Source organism: Oncorhynchus tshawytscha, unplaced genomic scaffold (assembly GCF_018296145.1).
Source record: "Oncorhynchus tshawytscha isolate Ot180627B unplaced genomic scaffold, Otsh_v2.0 Un_contig_37_pilon_pilon, whole genome shotgun sequence".
NCBI classification, from domain to species: domain Eukaryota; kingdom Metazoa; phylum Chordata; class Actinopteri; order Salmoniformes; family Salmonidae; genus Oncorhynchus; species Oncorhynchus tshawytscha.
In genome coordinates, this window is record NW_024609825.1 from 997,133 (window position 1) to 1,017,526 (window position 20,394).

The 20,394-nt window shown below is 43.6% G+C and overlaps 1 protein-coding gene across 1 annotated transcript; it reads left to right on the forward strand.

The window, feature by feature from the left end:
* Positions 1-2,204: 2,204 nt before the first annotated feature.
* LOC112264227 (serine/threonine-protein kinase 33-like) lies at positions 2,205-14,767 on the forward strand. Its single transcript, XM_042319083.1, is given in 15 exon segments — positions 2,205-2,253; positions 4,753-4,897; positions 6,180-6,293; positions 6,428-6,532; positions 6,680-6,818; positions 9,058-9,143; positions 9,783-9,870; positions 9,960-10,039; positions 10,468-10,588; positions 10,775-10,855; positions 13,677-13,741; positions 13,744-13,819; positions 13,971-14,059; positions 14,423-14,521; positions 14,747-14,767. Coding segments are annotated over 14 exon segments (1,287 nt in total). The 5' UTR covers positions 2,205-2,253; positions 4,753-4,774.
* The last annotated feature ends 5,627 nt before the right edge of the window (positions 14,768-20,394 follow it).

Here is a 20,394-nt window from a genome sequence, read left to right on the forward strand (position 1 = left end):
AATACAAAACAGGCTATCTAAATATGGTTCCCAATCAGAGACAACGACTAACACCTGCCTCTGATTGAGAACCATATCAGTCCAAACACATCGAAACAGACAAACTAGACATACAACATAGAATGCCCACTCCTATCACACCCTGACCAACCAAAATATAGAAACAAACAAAGCAAACTATGGTCAGAGTGTGACAGTATCAGACATGACCTGAGAAGACAGAAGGAATTAATGGAGGGCCCACTAAGTGGCTTGTTTACGGGGTGCTACATACTTATGGCTGCAGAGGGGAGGAACTAAAGGCACCTTACATTTCTTTCAAGTGCCCATCTATTGAAGCTGTCAGGTAATTCAGTATGATGTATATGATTTTAAGCAGATATTGGATGTCTGAATGTTCAGCTTGGCAAAGACAGGTCCATGGTTCTTTCAGTTCAGACTGATTGCTCCTCCAGTCACAGTTCTCAACAATAAACACACTCGACACTCAGCACAGATACTGTACTGCACAAAGGCATACCTCTTTAGAGGAAGTCAATTGTAACCAAGGAGAGCTTGTGGCCGAGTCAAGACTATACTTTTTTTTATTTTAACCTAAAAGTCCATAGTTTGAGTCTCATGGCATTGACAAAGGAAATGTGATTTGCTCATCAATCAGTTAAATCTGTCTATATAATGTTATTCATCCCATAATTTAGTGAACTAGACTGCCTCAGTATTGTCATTCTAGACATGCAAAGCCTTCCTTCATCAGGTAATGTAATTCCATGCTTCATTAGTACTGTGAAGTTTATCATTTGTCATCAAAGCCAGCTGTCAATAAATAATTAAGTTGCAGATGAGGAGAATGAAATATTTTGGCTGAAGGAAGGAAGATTGCTGTCTACATTTTAATTGCATACACACATGTTGTGTGTGTGTGCTTATCCAAGGTTTTAATTAGCTGTGGTGTGGCTACTGTGCAACACCTGTTCATAGTCTGCCTACTTTTTGAGCTGTACTTTCACCTTCAACAAACATCGTTATTTAGCATATTTCCACCTATAGAAGAAAACAACATGTAGGAGACAGTTCAGGCACTGCTCCCCTTTCATCTGAATGAAAAGGATTAGGAGCCTAACTGCAAAACTGGCATTTTTTTCTTGTTTATTACAGTGTAATAATTGTGGAAGAATCAAAACTCTAGATTTTATTTAGGCCTACACCTTTCTGTTGCCACACAGAACATGAAAGTGCGATGGTAGTGCATGTCAAAAACAAAAGAAAGAGATGGAGGGGGTGGAGAGCGAGATAGAGGAGACCTCTATCTGGTCCAGAATTATCTTTGTGTGTCCAGGCATCATTCCAATGTCACATTTCATTTGCATTCCAAGCTGAAACACTGCATCTCCCTTGCAGTCAAGGGAAACAATGTGCATTTCCATCCACAAACAATCAGTAAATAAACTCTAATGGGGTTCTGACAGTTATGTTTGAGAGGATTGAAAAAGCAGAGGGATCGATTGATGACATTCTATCTGCCATAATTACTTTCTACTGAGATCTGGCGAGCATATGGTTCCTGTCTGGTAGGATAGCCTACGTGTTAATATATTCTACTGTATCTCTGTGTGTGAACCAAGCCTATGATGATGCTGTTTTAGAAGGTTGTGGAGACCAACCTCTATTCAGTCTGTTAGGCTAGTACACTAGTAAAAGGGTGCACACAAAGCAGGATATCAATCACATCGGAAATTATGTGAGAAGTTTGTTTCCCTCATTCAAAACCCCATTTCTAATAGGCTAACTTGTAATATGTGCTCTTTACTATTGCATCCACTAGTATATTACCATAAGTATTTATATATTCCTACTACCAGTCACTTTTTATGTATAAACCCACCTCAACTATTCCAGTACACCTGCACATTGAAAAATGTACTGGCACTGACCTGAATATACTTGTATTCTCGTGTTTCTTTAATACATCTTAGTTCTTGTGTGATTTTAAATTTGTACTTTTTATTTTATTTTCTATGATATTATTATCACTGCATTGTTGGGAAAGAGCTCTCAAGGTAAGAATTTCACTGTACTGTTTTACACCTGTCGTATCCTGTGTACGTGGCGAAGAAACATGAAACTTATTTGAAGTGTAAAATAACTCAGTGATGATTAAATGTGTATTATAACAGCATAAGCCTATTTTGCGTTCAGGTCTGATAGGCTGTGAGAAGCAGTAAACATGGAACACTTTGAGGCTGCTCCAGGTTGGTAAGTACAGTATGCGTTGCCTTGTCACTCACATACATGCTAGGCCTTTGCAATACATGGCACTTTTGCTGGCGCTGATTCAGTGCAGGAAGGCAGCTGCTAACGCAAAGATGTAGTTTGTCTAATCCAGATTTTTTTGCCTCTAAATATGTAATTTGGGGCTTCATAAGTGCCAATAGTGTTTCAGTGAGCTGTTGATTAGTTTTGAGTGCAGTCATGCCTCTGCTGCCTATACCATTCGTCATGCTAATTCACATTTTAATTAATGTCCGTCAAGCCCTATGGTTAAAGCAATATTCACAGGCTTGACTACCCCATTAGAGGCTTTAGTACTGAGTAATACATGTATATGGTTTGTTCAGATTCTCAATTCCACAGCAAGCGCAGTAATTCTGATATTTTGGAAATGCTTACAATCAAATTCAGTTATATGTGGGCCTATCTTTTATGGAGCCGTTATGGCAGCTCTTACTGATAGATCTAACGCATGTTCTCAATTCAGCCAGTCTGTACTGTACATTGTGTTCAATCAGTCTGAAAGCTGACATATCACTCATGTAAGGTTTCTTTTAGAATCCATTACAGTAATATCCTTCTCATGAGACTATTAGCAGATCACTCAAACATGATTGGGAGATTGGCTAAACCAAGAATGTCATAGTACTGTAAGACCCCTCTGGCTTAAAGCAATCCAAGACCTATGGATCTGTAGTGACCCATTTTAAGGTCAGACGTCTCCCTGACCTGACATCTAATTTCCTCCCCACTGGGCGGGCTGTCAGGCAGGCACACCCTCCCTAAGGCACCTGCAGAGCAAGACACTGGTCCCTCCCTGTGATACACTCATCACATGCCTCCCTCTCCCACAAATGAGCTGTGATTGAGGTGATTTGGATTTCCAGAGGCTGTCACAATGGTTTTGACTAGCAAATAGACGGGTGGTAATGGGAGAGACAGGCCTGTTATGAGAGCCCTGTCAGGGATAAGATAATGCCTCAGAGTGAAGAGGTTAAAGACACCGCTTCCCAGTTAATAATTAATTGGTGTCCGTGTGGCGGATCCACTCCAATGCTCCCAGTCATCACTTGATAATTGCTTTACATTTAATTTGGCTTTGGAGAGCGTTTTTCAAGCCAAGTAAATTGTGCTTAGTGTTAATAATATGAACCTGTCTTCAGACACCGGTTTGGTCAGAAACCAATGGTGACGAGACAAAGGTAGGCAAAGTGTGCCAATTTGAACGCTGGAGATGGTGTCTCCATTTCGAAGTAGTTTATCCAATTGACAGGGGGAAACACCAATTGACAGGGGGATTTAACAAAGAAGATAATTGTTACCATTATCAAAAGTTAATTTGGGAATAATACATTTTTACAGTTGTATCATAGTATGACTAATTAGGGGATTCATAATACTATTACTTTGACCTGGGATGGATTAAAAGAGTAGGCCTATTGTACACCACAGTAACTCACTTCTAGAATGTATTAGAATGAAAAGTCTGAATAGGCATCTTATTGTGTACTATGAGGGGGAAATGGAATAAACCCTTTACTTTTCTCAATGTCAAGTGTCTCACCTAAGCATTTCCCAACTTTAATCCTCTTAATAAAAAAAAGCTGCCAGGTGCTCCTTAGCATTTTGGGGTTCTGTGCTGCGGCAGCTTGCTCTGGTCTAAACAGTGGGGGAGAAAGAATCTGAGTTACCTTAAGTAGCAGAGCTGTCGCCACAGTGACAGTGTCAGGCCTCCTACTGAGGCGCCCTCCAACTGACTGGCTCCTAAGGTCATGTGAGTTAAACTGCCCAGGTGTATCTGTGTGCTCCGGTGTGCAATTAAGTGCTAAACAAAAGAGAACCAGCAGACTTCACGTCAGACTCAGGCCCCAGAGGACAGGAGTTGCCCATCCCTGACCTATATAGTGATGAGGGCTGGCACAATTACTGCATAACCAACAGTTATGGATGAAAACCGTCATTTAAATAAAATAAGCGTTTACGTTTATTTTATTTTTGTGGAACAAACAGCTGATTGAAGACGGGGCGGCCGGGCATTCGTGCGGTTGAGTCGGTTTCTGCGGTAACATGGATTCTTAACAATGTGATGTAACTTTGTTGCTCCTTGCTGAAACAAGCAAAGTGTTGTAGCAAACAATTCTTTGGTTGCCTAGGCAATGCCCCCCTCCCTGCAGCACGGCAACACATGCAGTCAGGAGCGGAGGAAAACACTATTGGAATGGTGACCACAGTCATTTGGCTGTCCAATAACCATCACCCCAAATTCCATGACCGTCACAGTCATAATAATGATGTTACACAACAGTTGGACATCAACTGAGCAAAATCCTATTTCTCTGCTGAAATAATCCTGTAAAAATGTACATTTTTATGTTGTATGATTGTTAGTTGTAGTGTGATTAGACTGTATGCCTGGATGCACCCAGAAGGGGTCATCTCAGTCTGCCTTCCATTCCTTCCCTGTGTTGTGGGTGCTTCACCCAGCTATAAAGCTCCTCATCTGTAGATGACAGCAGCAGATGTTTGTGGAGCTGGCATGAAAATGGCTTCTCAGTGGAACACTGCCCGTGTGAGCAGTGTAGAGAGGAAGGTGCCCCACACCCGTATGGAGGATGAGGCTGACCTCCAGGTAGGTAGAGACCACATCCATGTTTATTCCCAGATACCACCCCCCCTTGCCCTGGGGCACTAGTACCACCCTCTACCCCTCCCCGGCTATCACGCCCAGACCATAGAGAGCCCTTGGTTCTCTATGGTGTAGTAGGTCAGGGTGTGACTAGGGGGTGCTCAATATTTCTATGTTGGTGTTTTGTATGGTTCCCAATTAGAGGCAGCTGGTAATCGTTGCCTCTAATTGGGGATCATATTTAGGTAGCCATTTTTCACACCTGTGTTTGTGGGATATTGTTTGTGCACCACTACTTTCACGTTTCGTTGTTGGTTTATTGTTTTGAAGTTTCACCGAAATAAAGATGTGGGACTTCACACACGCTGCATCTTGGTCCCGTTGTAACGGATTTCCTCCTCTTCGTCTGAAGAGGTGTAGCAAGGATCGGACCAATACGCAGCGTGGTAAGAGTCCATGTTTTAATAGAAAAGACTGAACATGACACAAATACAAAGTGAAATGGAAACAAAACAGTCCTGTGTGGCACAAACACTGACACAGGAAACAATCACCCACAAAATACCCAAAGAATATGGCTGCCTAAATATGGTTCCTAATCAGAGACAACAATAAACACCTGCCTCTAATTGAGAACCAATCTAGGCAACCATAGACCTATATAAACACCTAGATAGAAACAACCCCATAAATCTACAAAAAACCCTAGACAGTACAAACACCCTAGATGAGACAAAAACACACATCACCCATGTCACACCCTGACCTAACCAAAATAATAAAGCAAACAAAGAATACTAAGGTCAGGGCGTGACACCCGTCCTTATTACGAACGTGACACCGGCTGACCTCTATACTGCCTCCATCTGCACCAGTTTGCTCCTGATGCCACCCCCTCTCTCGGGGCTTCGGATGCTCTCTCTGCCAAATCTGCAGCAGGCAGTGCTCAGCCTTGCATGCGCAGGGATAATGATCAAGTTAATTAGACCTGAGATTGAATGAACTGCGGCAGCAACTTAATCATTTGTAACTTGATTAGAAATACTATATTCTGCAACTCCAGAGACGGGCAAACTTTCCTTTTTTGAGTGCTCAAAAATTAAGGTCCACTTTAGGATTCAGGTCTTGAGATAATGTTGCAATAGAAGCAGGGAAATAAATCCGAGCTCGTATACTCAAACAAGCCCATAAGCTGAGGGTAAATTTCCTTGTGAATGGTTTTACTGAGTTGACAGAGCAGATGTGGGTTGCCTTTCTGTTAATGGTTCCTCTGTTATCCCCATAGCAAATATGCTCATTTGGGAGGAAATTAGGTCAAGGTAGCTTTGGTGTCGTCTGTGAAGCCACCCACAATGAGACAAGGAAGAAATGGGCTATTAAGAAGGTGAACAAAGAGAAGGTGAGTGCATTAGTGTTTCCCATGGGCAGCTTGTTGACTGCAGTGATGAAAAGAGACACTATAAAGACAGTCTAATGGCTACTAGAACAGCCCCACACCTCAGTGCACTCACTCAGCTTCTTCCCTCCATGCAGGCTGGAAGTTCAGGTGTCAAACTGTTGGAACGGGAAGTGAGCATCCTGAAACGTGTGAACCATGCACACATAATACATCTGGAGGAAGTCTTTGAAACACAAAAGGTAAGGGATGCTTTCTTAGAAGTAATGGAGTCAATATCTCAGTAGTGTGCGTGCAGACGATTGCGTAAGCACCATGAATGAGAACGAGGCTGGTCAGATCTATTTGTGGGGGCCATTATCAGTCTGTGTGCTGTGCTTTGTGTCCAGAGGATGTATCTGGTTACTGAGCTGTGTGAGGGAGGGGAGCTGAAGGAGCTCCTTCAGAAGAACACACGCTTCACAGAGGAGGAGACCAGGCACATCATCAACAGCCTGGCTGAGGCCATCGTCTACCTGCATAAGAAGGGTAATATGACTGACTAAAGTTATAGGTTTCACATCGTTACAAGGATCTACATTTGAACATTTTACACGGTGAAACTTTATTTCAAGCAACAATAAAGGAAGGGTAAGAGGCAGAATATCAGACTGTCTTCTTTTACCTTTATGAAACATAACTAACTAATCTAGGTGCACTGATTAAATCATTCCAACATTAATGCAAACAGTACAGACAATGTGTTGTATGAGTAAATTGTGTGCGGGGACAATGTGCAAATTGGTGATATCACGGTCACATCGTACTCAAACGAGTCAAATTGCTTTGGCCTCATTGACGTGTGATAATCAGGGAGATGACACCACGTTATGGCTCCCAGTCATTATAGAACCTGGCTTATTCTAATAATGAGATAATAATGAACAACTGCCAGGCAAAAACGGTAGCCCTTTTAATTGAGTCTGAGGGGTTTATTTGAAGATGCTGTTTTTCCCCCTGCTGATGGTGAAATCTCTAGTTAGAGGTAATTTAGGACGTTGCTTGGCAATGAGACACCATTACATGGGGCTAATGACTCATTTACAACGAGCTGGGGAGGAATACAGATTAAAAGGTGTGTTTTCACACTAAGAGTCCCTCTGCGCTGTCGTGCCGCACTTCTATGGCGACTAATGATACCAGTGGGGATGTGATGCTAAAGGTTAGCAGTGACTGTCACAGGTAGTGGCCTTAAAGGGCAATTCCACCACTTTTCAACCACATTTTCATTATCTCCAGCACAATAGCAGTGTGTACATAATGAAAACTGTGCACCACTACGTTTTGTAGAAAGAAATATAAACGCGCTGTTTTCAGATATGTAGACACTGGTTTGGTGCTGGAGATGATGAATATGAGGTAAAAAAGTGGAGGAATTGTCCTTATAAGCAGCATGAACATTTACATTCATTACTTCTTGAACAGTAAATATGACACATTTGTTTAGTAAAGACATTGATATGATACATTTATTTTGCACAGAACGATTTGGTCCCATGGAATATTACTATGAATTCTGTGAACCATTTGTTCATTGTACTATTAGTTCTTCACCATGCTGTTGTTACTATATACATATAGAGGTTCATCCACTGCTGTACACCCCAGAGTCTTTATTTAGTCCATATCTTCCTGAGCTCAATCTACATGAACATTAGAGCAGAGGAAACAATATATTAGAGGTCAGCATGCTCCGCCCCTCTCCCAAAATCACTTTAACCGAGCTGAACTCCAGGGGAGAGAACTAATATGTGTGCAGAGACACTTTATTTCCCATCCCATCAAGTCAATCTAGCAACAGCATCTAATCGAACCTTTATAACTCTCTCAAACGTCTACGAATCCTCTGCTCCGTTCTGCACATCTCCTTTAATGACCACTGATACTTTGTGGCTCACCATTTTTAAAAGGAAGTTGATATCTAGAGATTTGTCATAGGGATTGCTTGAATTTAGCAAGACGCTCATGGTTTTCCTGAGGATAAAGTAGCTGTTCTTGTCACAATCTCTGGGACTTCAGCTGGGGCAGAACCCCTCTCTTCCTCAGTGAATCAAACTCATTCCCAGTGGAATGCTCGATGACATCCATGATTGATTAAGGTTGTGGAGATGTCACCTGTTGAAAACAAGGCAACACTAAACATGTTGTCCCCCACGAATGATGCGGGGATGTCACGTGTCCTACTTATATCAGTACACTTGCAACAACCTAAGCAGAACAAAACTTATATTAAGTTTTCAAATAAGCCACACATAGCAAAAAAGCCATTCCATTTTATGTCACAGAATTTGACACTCATTGACCTCCATACAAAAACTTCTTACTTGGTGAGCATTTTCTTTAAACACCACCTGTTGGAGAAGACAGATTTTGGGTCCACTTATCCCTCTCGCTTCGCCTCTTCCTCTCTGGTATGACTCACATTTCAATTAATTACTATAGCCTTGAGCCAATCAGTGTCATTTCGTAAATGCCGGATCTTTATGGTAAGACACATCATTCACCCAAGTTTAGTCAATCATCCAGTGCTGTCTGAGATGGCGTACGGACGTACTGAGACAGATCCACAGTCCCTTCCCCGATTTCATTGTGGGGGACAATTACTCATTGTAGATTTAGCCTTTAACTGCTTTTAACCATCGTACTTGTCCTCTCTGCTAAAGGCCTTTTGAAAGCCATTATGGTTGGTTCTTCTCATAGTAAAGGTGGTTTAATTTTCGTATTTCAGACATAGTTCACCGAGACCTGAAACTGGAGAACATTCTAGTGAAGAGTTATCATCATGGTGTTGATAATGACATGATCAATATCAAGGTGAGACGGCGACACAAACTGGAACACTTTCACTGCTGTTTCTCATCCAGCCAGTCTCTGCGGGGACTTAAGGACAGGCTGCTGATTGTGTTTTTTTTTCTCCCACTCTCCCCCTAAATGGTTTTAAATGCTACCTCATTATGACAGACCCCCCTTTGGTTCCCCTTTATATCACGCCGTACAAAAGGGTGAATCAAGAGCATCTTTTAAGACAAATTACCGCCTGGTCCCAGCATGTTGTGTGCATTGACGGAGCACAGGCTGAAGCAGATACCTGGAGTGTGGGCTCAAACAAGGCAGGGCGGCAGCATAAATCACGCACACACACTGCTGAAAGACAGCGTTGTTCTGGCACGGTATAAAAGGCTTTTATCTGTCAGGAGGAGGTCATCTCTCCTGGATATTTTCTCCTGTTGTATTTCTCCTGCCTGCCATTATTTACTACATGAGACCATACAGCATGTACAGCTCGTATTTGTTATTCATCTAACATAGAGAGACCCAGTTATTGCTGCTCTTCAAGTAAACCTTGTTTTGTCTGATATATAACACCAACAAGAGAGGATTTGATATGAGATGGATACATGCTGTAGGCCTGCGTGTGTATCAGTGTCTGCTGTCGGCCCTCTCTCCTCCCAGGTGACAGACTTTGGGTTGTCAGTGAAGAAGGGGGGTGTTGGCAGTGAGAACATGCTGAAAGCCACCTGTGGGACTCCTATCTACATGGGTAAGACTGACACGCTCAGCTCCTACACACAAAGATCACATCATATTAGAGTAGTCCTGTTAAAACCGGTCCTCTCCTCTCTGTTTCAGCTCCTGAGGTGATCAGTGCTCATGAGTACAGTCAGCAGTGTGATGTGTGGAGTATTGGGGTCATCATGTACATGCTGAAAGCAATCCACCCACCCATCCCTCCTTTATCACTGCCTGTCTTTCTGGTCTGTCTGTGTCTCTCCCTCTCACTGTAGCAGCTTTTCCTATACTGTGTACAGTTCGCCCAGTGACCGATCAACTAGTAGTATAGTTTTAGGAGCCTGTGTGACTGACCGGTCTGCCTCCTCGTAGCCTGTGTGACTGACAGGACTGCCTCCCTGTAGGCTGTGTGACTGACAGGACTGCCTCCCCGTAGGCTGTGTGACTGACGGGTCTGCCTCCCCATAGGCTGTGTGACTGACGGGTCTGCCTCCCCGTAGGCTGTGTGACTGACGGGTCTGCCTCCCCGTAGGCTGTGTGACTGACGGGTCTGCCTCCCCGTAGGCTGTGTGACTGACGGGTCTGCCTCCCCGTAGGCTGTGTGACTGACGGGTCTGCCTCCCCGTAGGCTGTGTGACTGACGGGTCTGCCTCCATTCATCGCCACCTCTGAGGAAAGACTCTTTGAGATGATCAGGAAGGGAGAACTCCACTTTGACGGACCCATCTGGGACTCTATCAGTGATGCAGGTGACATACAGTAGTAATGCTTCTCAACCTCTCTGACTTCTATTTGTAACATCTCTGGTGATATGGAACTCTAAGGACACATGATACTTGACCACATCCAGGTTGAGCTGATAGGTCCTTCTTACAATGGTTATTATTACATGACTTTAACATAGCGTACTGACTGTCCCATTTTTATCTCACCAGCCAAAAAAGTGTTGAGTTGCCTCCTGAAAGTTGAACCCCCCCTTTGCATCACAGCCAATGAGCTGCTGGATAACCCCTGGATAAGGGGCTGATCTATGCTGGATAACCTGCTGGATAACCCCACGGTAAGGGGCTGTTACTCTAACTTCCGCGACGCATATAAGGCCCTGCCCCGCCCCCCTTTCGGAAAAGCTGACCACGACTCCATTTTGTTGATCCCTGCCTACAGACAGAAACTAAAACAAGAAGCTCCCACGCTGAGGTCTGTCCAACGCTGGTCCGACCAAGCTGACTCCACACTCCAAGACTGCTTCCATCACGTGGACTGGGAGATGTTTCGTATTGCGTCAGACAACAACATTGACGAATACGCTGATACGGTGTGCGAGTTCATTAGAACGTGCGTTGAAGATGTCGTTCCCATAGCAACGATTAAAACATTCCCTAACCAGAAACCGTGGATTGATGGCAGCATTCGTGTGAAACTGAAGGCACGAACCACTGCTTTTAATCAGGGCAAGGTGTCTGGTAACATGACTGAATACAAACAGTGCAGCTATTCCCTCCGCAAGGCTATCAAACAAGCTAAGCGCCAGTACAGAGACAAAGTAGAATCTCAATTCAACGGCTCAGACACAAGGGGCATGTGGCAGGGTCTACAGTCAATCACGGACTACAGGAAGAAACCCAGCCCAGTCACGGACCAGGATGTCTTGCTCCCAGGCAGACTAAATAACTTTTTGCCCGCTTTGAGGACAATACAGTGCCACTGACACGGCCTGCAACGGAAACATGCGGTCTCTCCTTCACTGCAGCCGAAGTGAGTAAGACATTTAAACGTGTTAACCCTCGCAAGGCTGCAGGCCCAGACGGCATCCCCAGCCGCGCCCTCAGAGCATGCGCAGACCAGCTGGCCGGTGTGTTTACGGACATATTCAATCAATCCCTATACCAGTCTGCTGTTCCCACATGCTTCAAGAGGGCCACCATTGTTCCTGTTCCCAAGAAAGCTAAGGTAACTGAGCTAAACGACTACCGCCCGTAGCACTCACATCCGTCATCATGAAGTGCTTTGAGAGACTAGTCAAGGACCATATCACCTCCACCCTACCTGACACCCTTGACCCACTCCAATTTGCTTACCGCCCAAATAGGTCCACAGACGATGCAATCTCAACCACACTGCACACTGCCCTAACCCATCTGGACAAGAGGAATACCTATGTGAGAATGCTGTTCATCGACTACAGCTCGGCATTCAACACCATAGTACCCTCCAAGCTCGTCATCAAGCTCGAGACCCTGGGTCTCGACCCCGCCCTGTGCAACTGGGTACTGGACTTCCTGACGGGCCGCCCCCAGGTGGTGAGGGTAGGCAACAACATCTCCACCCCGCTGATCCTCAACACTGGGGCCCCACAAGGGTGCGTTCTGAGCCCTCTCCTGTACTCCCTGTTCACCCACGACTGCGTGGCCACGCACGCCTCCAACTCAATCATCAAGTTTGCGGACGACACAACAGTGGTAGGCTTGATTACCAACAACGACGAGACTGCCTACGGGGAGGAGGTGAGGGCCCTCGGAGTGTGGTGTCAGGAAAATAACCTCACACTCAACGTCAACAAAACTAAGGAGATGATTGTGGACTTCAGGAAACAGCAGAGGGAACACCCCCCCCATCCACATCGATGGAACAGTAGTGGAGAGGGTAGCAAGTTAAGTTCCTCGGCATACACATCACAGACAAACTGAATTGGTCCACTCACACAGACAGCATCGTGAGGAAGGCGCAGCAGCGCCTCTTCAACCTCAGGAGGCTGAAGAAATTCGGCTTGTCACCAAAAGCACTCACAAACTTCTATAGATGCACAATCGAGAGCATCTTGGCGGGCTGTATCACCGCCTGGTATGGCAACTGCACCGCCCTCAACCGTAAGGCTCTCCAGAGGGTAGTGAGGTCTGCACAACGCATCACCGGGGCAAACTACCTGCCCTCCAGGACACCTACACCACCCGATGCTACAGGAAGGCCATAAAGATCATCAAGGACATCAACCACCCGAGCCACTGCCTGTTCACCCTGCTGTCATCCAGAAGGCGAGGTCAGTACAGGTGCATCAAAGCTGGGACCGAGAGACTGAAAAACAGCTTCTATCTCAAGGCCATCAGACTGTTAAACAGCCACCACTAACATTGAGTGGCTACTGCCAACACACTGTCAATGACACTGACTCTACTCCAGCCACTTTAATCATGGGAATTGATGGGAAATGATGTAAATATATCACTAGCCACTTTAAACAATGCTACCTTACATAATGTTACTTACCCTACATTGTTCATCTCATATGCATACGTTGATACTGTACTCTATATCATCGACTGCATCCTTATGTAATACATGTATCACTAGCCACTTTAACTATGCCACTTGGTTTAGATACTTATCTCATATGTATATACTGTACTCGATATCATCTACTGTATCTTGCCTATGCTGCTCTGTACCATCACTCATTCATATATCCTTATGTACATATTCTTTATCCCCTTACACTGTGTATAAGACAGTAGTTTTTTTGGAATTGTTAGTTAGATTACTTGCTCGTTATTACTGCATTGTCGGAACTAGAAGCACAAGCATTTCGCTACACTCGCATTAACATCTGCTAACCATGTGTATGTGACAAATAAAATTTGATTTGATTTTGATTTGATTTGATTTGATCTACCCAGCTACATTTCACATTAACAATAATGAGTACAGGAAGGACTCTCTCTGGTATTGCTGCATGATGGGATTGGGAATTGGTATCTCACAGCCTGGTTTATGGGTTTGATTGCAGTGTGGTGATATTAACCCTTTAGAGGGGATCTAACATTAGGTAGTGGTACTGTGTCTTACAGGGTGACACCAACACTTTGGCCACACCCAACAACGTGCTGGAGATGATGCGTCTGTACCAGAGGAGGTGGAGAGTAAGGAGGAGAGCGAGGTGGTCAGTGACGTGCTGAACGAGCTCTCTGTCAGCTGCTCCCAGGACAGCCTGACTCTGGAGCCCAGGGCAACACTGGAGGACGGGGAAGGATCAGAGCATACAGTAACACTGGAACCTAGGATTAGGCCTGAGAACAGGGGTGGAGGGTGGGGCCAGGCTGGAGGATTAGGTAAGGCCGGAGCCCAGGGTGGCTTCAGCGCACAGTAACCGCAGGAACATTGCTGAGCTCAGCTATGAGGGAGACACAGACGGTAGCAGCAGCAAACCCACCACCCCCACTAAACAGGTACTGTAGTACACAGTTACCACACATACTGTACACACAACTCAGTCACGCCATGAAACTCATCATGACCTGCCACTTCATAGGTATTAGGTTCAAAATAACCTCTTTCACTAAACCCACACGACTCAAATTAGAATTAAAATTAGCCTTAGCAAGTGAGCTGTTTCAGTTGCACACTGGTATACAATCTTCCGTTTCCCTTCCACATCAATTAGCTTATGTAATGATCTTGTTTTTGACTAAAGACTAGGTCTCTGTTGCGTAGCTATACTTAAAGCATGGGAGTTATCACCCAGCGGTTCAGGCGCTCTACAATATTTAGGGTTATTCAACCCCCCCCGATATCTTTGTAATCCACTGCAGAGACAGAAGAAGAAGGTTGCTGCCTCATCGTCCAATGGACTCAAAACCAACGGCTCTGCTGTGAAAGTCTGCAACTCCCTCAGTCCCCCCACTTCACAGGTCAGTCGTTTAGCAGTCTGTCTGCAAAGTCCTCTTCTCACAACACTAGGAATTAGGCTACCATTAGATATTTTGACAGTTTAGACATTCTTTTCTGATATTGATGCAATAAAGAAGATTACAACTCTTCATCGTGCAATTGTTTTTCAAATTTGTCACACAGGCCATTGATTCATGTATTTTATATTAAGCCAAGCTAAATCTCTATTTGTCTTCACAAAACAGCCTGGAATGTATAAGGTCTGACTCTAAATGGGTTGATTTGTTAAAGAAAATGCTTTTAGTTTTAAAAGCCCCCACCAGAGGGCAATGCCACCCCTATTTCAACGTAATTCCTGTCCTATAGCGGAAATTGTCGTTTAGGTACCACCTCCGAAAAATAACATAGGCTGCTAATACATGTTAATGAATTGGGGGTGGGACCATTGTGGTGATTTCCACGTGGAGTGGGGAAAAGCAACAAGCAGGGTTCTGACGGCTGTCAGTCTAGCTAGCTAGCATGCTAACTTTATCTAGCTAGCTAATGTTATCTGTTGTTCAAAAGATTAGCCAGCTAGGCTATGGCTGGTTCTGGAGATGGATTTGTCATAAGCATGTAGGGCAAGGATGGGCAACTTTGAGGGTTAGGGCCACAAAAAATCTGAACTCATCATGAGGGGCCGCAGTTGCTGGGTTTGTGTACTCGCATCCATAAAGCAAGTTTGCTTAAATTAAACACATTTTGCCATGGAGCGGAGAGAAGATTTTGCAATTTTATAACTAATTTCATGCAATTCTACTCGTTTTGCCATTGGCCAGAGAGAAACTGTTTTGCTGACATAGGCTAATTGACAATCACTAGCTACAGTGCCTTGCGAAAGTATTCAAGCCCCTTGGCATTTTCCTATTTTGTTGCATTACAATCTGTAATTTAAATCGATTTTTATTTGGATTTTATGCAATGGACATACACAAAATAGTCCAAATTGGTGAAATGAAAAAAATTACTTGTTTTCAAAAAATTCTACAAAATGGAAAAGTGGTGCATGCATATGTATTCACCCCCTTTGCTATGAAGCCCCTAAATAAGATCTGGTGCAACCAATTACCTTCAGAAGTCACATAATTAGTTAGATTGCACACAGGTGTACTTTATTTAAGTGTCACAGGATCTCTGTATATTTATACACCTGTTCTGAAAGACCCCTAAGCAAGCGGCACCATGAAGACCAAGGAGCTCTCCAAACAGGTAAGGGACAAAGTTGTGGAGAAGTACAGATCAGGGTTGGGTTATAAAAAAATATCAGAAACTTTGAACATCCCACTGAGTACCATTAAATCTGTTGTAAAAAAATGGAAAGAATATGGCACCACAACAAACCTGCCAAGAGAGGGCCGCCCACCAAAATACACGGACCAGGCAAGGAGGGCATTAATCAGAGAGGCAACAAAGAGACCAAAGATAACCCTGAAGGAGCAGCAAAGCTCCACAGAGGAGATTGGAGTATCTGTCCATAGGACCACTTTAAGCCGTACACTCCACAGAGCTGGGCTTTACGGAAGAGGGGCCAGAAAAAAGCCATTTGCTTAAAACTTCTTCGGGATCAGTGTCCCTTCCACGGGATGGTTGGGCTAATGTAGGTTAATGCGATTAGCATGAGGTTGTGAGTAACCATAACATTTCCCAGGACATAGACATATCTGATATTGGTAGGAGGCTATTATAGTGAAAGAATACCATGCTATTGTTTGAGGAGAGTGCACAATTTTGAACATAAAGTTATTAATAAACAAATTAGGCACATTTGAGCAGTCATACTTTTGAACAGAAATGCAATGGTTCATTGGACCAGTCTAAAACTTTGCACATACACTACATCTAAATTACACCTGGGCTGGAATAATACATTATAGCTTTTCTCTTGCATTTCAAAGATGATGATACAAAATAACATTTTTTTCTTCTTCTTTGTATTATCTTTTACCAGATCTATTGTGTTTTATTCTACTACATTCCTTTCACATTTCCACAAACGTAAGTGTTTCCTTTCAAATGGTAACAAGAATATGCATATACTTGCTACAGGCAGTTAGATTTGGGTATGTAATTTAAGGTGATTTTTTGGGGGAAAAGGGGCGTATCCTTAAGAGCTTTTAAAGAAAACAATAAGCAAACACGTTTGGTGTTCGCCAAAAGGCATATGGGAGACTCTCAACATATGGAGAAAGGTACTCTGGTCAGATGAGGCTAAAATGGAGCTTTTTGGTCATCAAGGAAAACGCTATGTCTAGCAAAAACCCAACACCTCTCATCACCCCGAGAACACAGTGAAGCGAAGCGTGGTGGCAGCATCATGCTGTGGGGATGTTTTTCATCGTCAGGGACTGAGAAACTGGTCAGAATTGAAGGAATGATGTATGGCACTAAATACAGGGAAATTCTTGAGGGAAACCTGTTTGTCTTCCAGAGATTTGAGACTGGGACGGAGGTGCACCTTCCAGCAGGACAATGACCCTAAGTATACTGCTAAAGCAACACTTGAGTGGTTTAAGGGGAAACATTTAAATGTCTTGGAATGGCCTATTCAAAGCCCAGACCTCAATCTAATTGACAATCTGTGGTATGACTTAAAGATTTCTGCACACCAGCGGAATCCATCCAACTTGAAGGAGCTGGAGCAGTTTTGCCTTGAAGAATGGGCAAAAATCCCAGTGGCTAGATGTGCCAAGCTTATAGAGACATACCTCGAGAGTAATTGGGGTGAATACCTTCGCAAGCCACTGTAGGTTTCCATCCAATTGGAGACAGATTTTTGCGTGAATATTCTAGAATCTGCATGTAGAAAATATGCACATTTTACCAGCGGTGTTATGTTTCCACAAAATGGACTTGTTTCAGATAAATGATGACCTAGTGCTCACAAAATAGACTTTTTCATTTAAATGTATATGTACCGAATAAAAATCTAAAATTTGAAGTGTTTCCATCTCATTTCCAACTCTACCAATACTTTTGTCACAAAAACCTTTGTGTAAAATAGCAAATGTGCCAACTTTGTGTTTTGGCACCTGCGCTCAAGCCAACAGCTTGCAGATAGTGTGGGGAGGCTGTGCGGGTTGTCTAGTTTAGTTTATTAGGATCCACATTAGCTAATGCACATGCAGCAGCAGCTACTCTTCCTGGGCTCCACACAAAAATTAAATGCATGACAAAGTACAAAACAGTAATAGACAAGAACAACATAAGATTTCATTAAATACAAATAAAATAAGAGTTAAATATAGTAAAGACGCAACTAAAATACTATCTAGTATACTATGAAAATAATACCATGTCTAGTCTACATGATAAGAGCGAGAATATCTTTACTTGTCAAATGGCAATCAAGCATTGATCATCATGTAGCCTAATAAACTGCAAGGTTTCCTGAGTTGTAATGGGAGGACTACACATCATATCATCGGGTGAAGTCAGCCTGCAGGTGCCCGGCGCACCACAAGGAGATGCTAGAGCGCGAAGAGACAAGTAGAGCCTTGTTATCTCCAGTTTGGGCATCTTTCATAAATGATCTATTATATTTCTCAGCTCAGTCGCAACTTGCAAACTTTGCAGGTGTTTATGATTAATTAACAATGCCATGCTGGTGGGTGGTACCATTCAAATAAAACCCAGCTCTGAAACGAAACGTATGCTAAGAAGAACGTGCATGTCATTTCATAGGAAAAGACACGTCATTTGAGTTTGTCACTTCAAGCCCAAATATATTATACTTTGACCTAAAACAATGAATTATTGACTTCAATCGTTGTGCAACATCAAGAGTAAGCTCTGGCAATTGTCTTTCAGCTCAAAAAAAGTGGATTTCTACTAGTGTGGGCGTTTTAATGCTTTTTGGCCATCATGTTGGTGCTGTTGATATTCACTCACCACTAGATGGTGACAGATTTACCTAGAAGGTGAGCTGAGCTAGTGACAGATCCAGTAGATGTTGTTCTGCAGAGGTGAACCTGTTGTGTTGGCCTTGTGTGAGATGAATGTGAGTATCTTATCTTTGCAGTCCCATACAGGTGGCAAACTCTCCAGGCAGTCGAGTGCAAATCGTCTCAACCCACAGGACAAGAGTGAGACCCGCCCAACCTCTTCCCCAGTGGGGCCAGCTCCCAAACCAGCGGCCGGTCCAAGGAAGGCAGAGGCCCACAAAGACCTAGCAACGATTTCACTGTAACGCACCTGATTCCTGTTGTTCAAACTATCCCTGTTGCGTCTCTACTGACCTCTTAGGTTACCTGTCGTTTCTGTTATGCTTAGTTACATACTTTGTCTGCATTTTCCATATCAAACTCACTGACAGTCTGAGTCGTTTCAAAATACACATTAAAAAGTAGATGGGGAAACTCAAAGGGAGTGTTCATCTCTCTTATTTATTCCGTTGGGCATAATTCATGATTTATTAGTGGTTCACTGGGTTGTGTAGCTGTTAGTGTTTTCTATGCACTGTAAAAGTATACTTTTCTATTTCTTTCAGTATCCTAACGGGCAAATTTGGTATGAAAGATCTTCAAAGTGCTTTGTTTTCCCCCACAAATGTCATTAACATAAAACTAGTCCAACATTCATTAGTAGTCAGTGGCGACCAGGGGTGCAAGCTTGTCTGCTGTTTATTATTTTCATTGAGCTGTTCTTAGGATGATTTAAGAATGCTTGCCAAGCATTATGAGAAGGAACTAATGTACAGAAACTCCATTATTTTGTGTTCAATAAACATAATAAAAAATTATATTTTTTGTTCTGATTTTGTGATAACTTTTCTGTTTTGACCTCACACTTTCTAAAGTCTCAAATTGCAGTTGACCCTCTTGGTGTCTATACAGACCACCAGTGGCACACAGGCTGGTTACACGCCATCAAATTGCAGTTGACCCTCTTGGTGTCTATACAGACCACCAGTGTCACACAGGCTGGTTACACGCCATCAAATTGCAGTTGACCCTCTTGGTGTCTATACAGACCACCAGTGGCACACAGGCTGGTTACACGCCATCAAATTGCAGTTGACCCTCTTGGTGTCTATACAGACCACCAGTGGCACACAGGCTGGTTACACGCCATCAAATTGCAGTTGACCCTCTTGGTGTCTATACAGACCACCAGTGGCACACAGGCTGGTTACACGCCATCAGAAAGCAGTTGACCCTCTTGGTGTCTATACAGACCACCAGTGGCACACAGGCTGGTTACACGCCATCAAAATGCAGGGGATTGGGACTGAGGGCAACCATGGCTCTAATCTCGTTTGTGAGGCCATTGAAAGCAGCAGGAGCTACTTTGAGGGCTCTGCCATTCAATCACAGGTCTTTCTGCTGTAGAGAGAATAATCCCCAGCATAGATACAACATTAAAGTAGTCAAGCAGAACCCACAGAGGCTGTATTTCAAATCCACCCATTTGCATCTTGAAGTGAATGTGTGCAGACAGTGGAGCACGGATTGAACAGAGGCTTTCTCTCTCTGTGTGTATGTGTGTGGTGGTTGGATTAGCTCTTTTGAAGTGATGCACATGGCACATTTTTCCTTTTTGGCGATTGGTTCTCAGCCTTTAAACTGTAAATAGCTCCCTTTAATCAAAGGCTTCCAGTGCCTTGTCCAGGTAGACATGCTTGCCTTTCCCGGCCTGGTGGATGGTTCCGCATGCTGCGATGAATGACTGGCTACAGGAGGGAAAGGTTGTTTTAGAGCCTAGTTTTGATACACAACTTTCAAAATAAAAAAAATATGCTTCATGGGAGCACAGAGTGAATGACAAATTATATATATTTTATAGTATTCACTGAGTATACCTTCCTAATATTGAGTTGGGGGGCATGGACTCCACAAGGTGTTGAAAGTGTTCCACA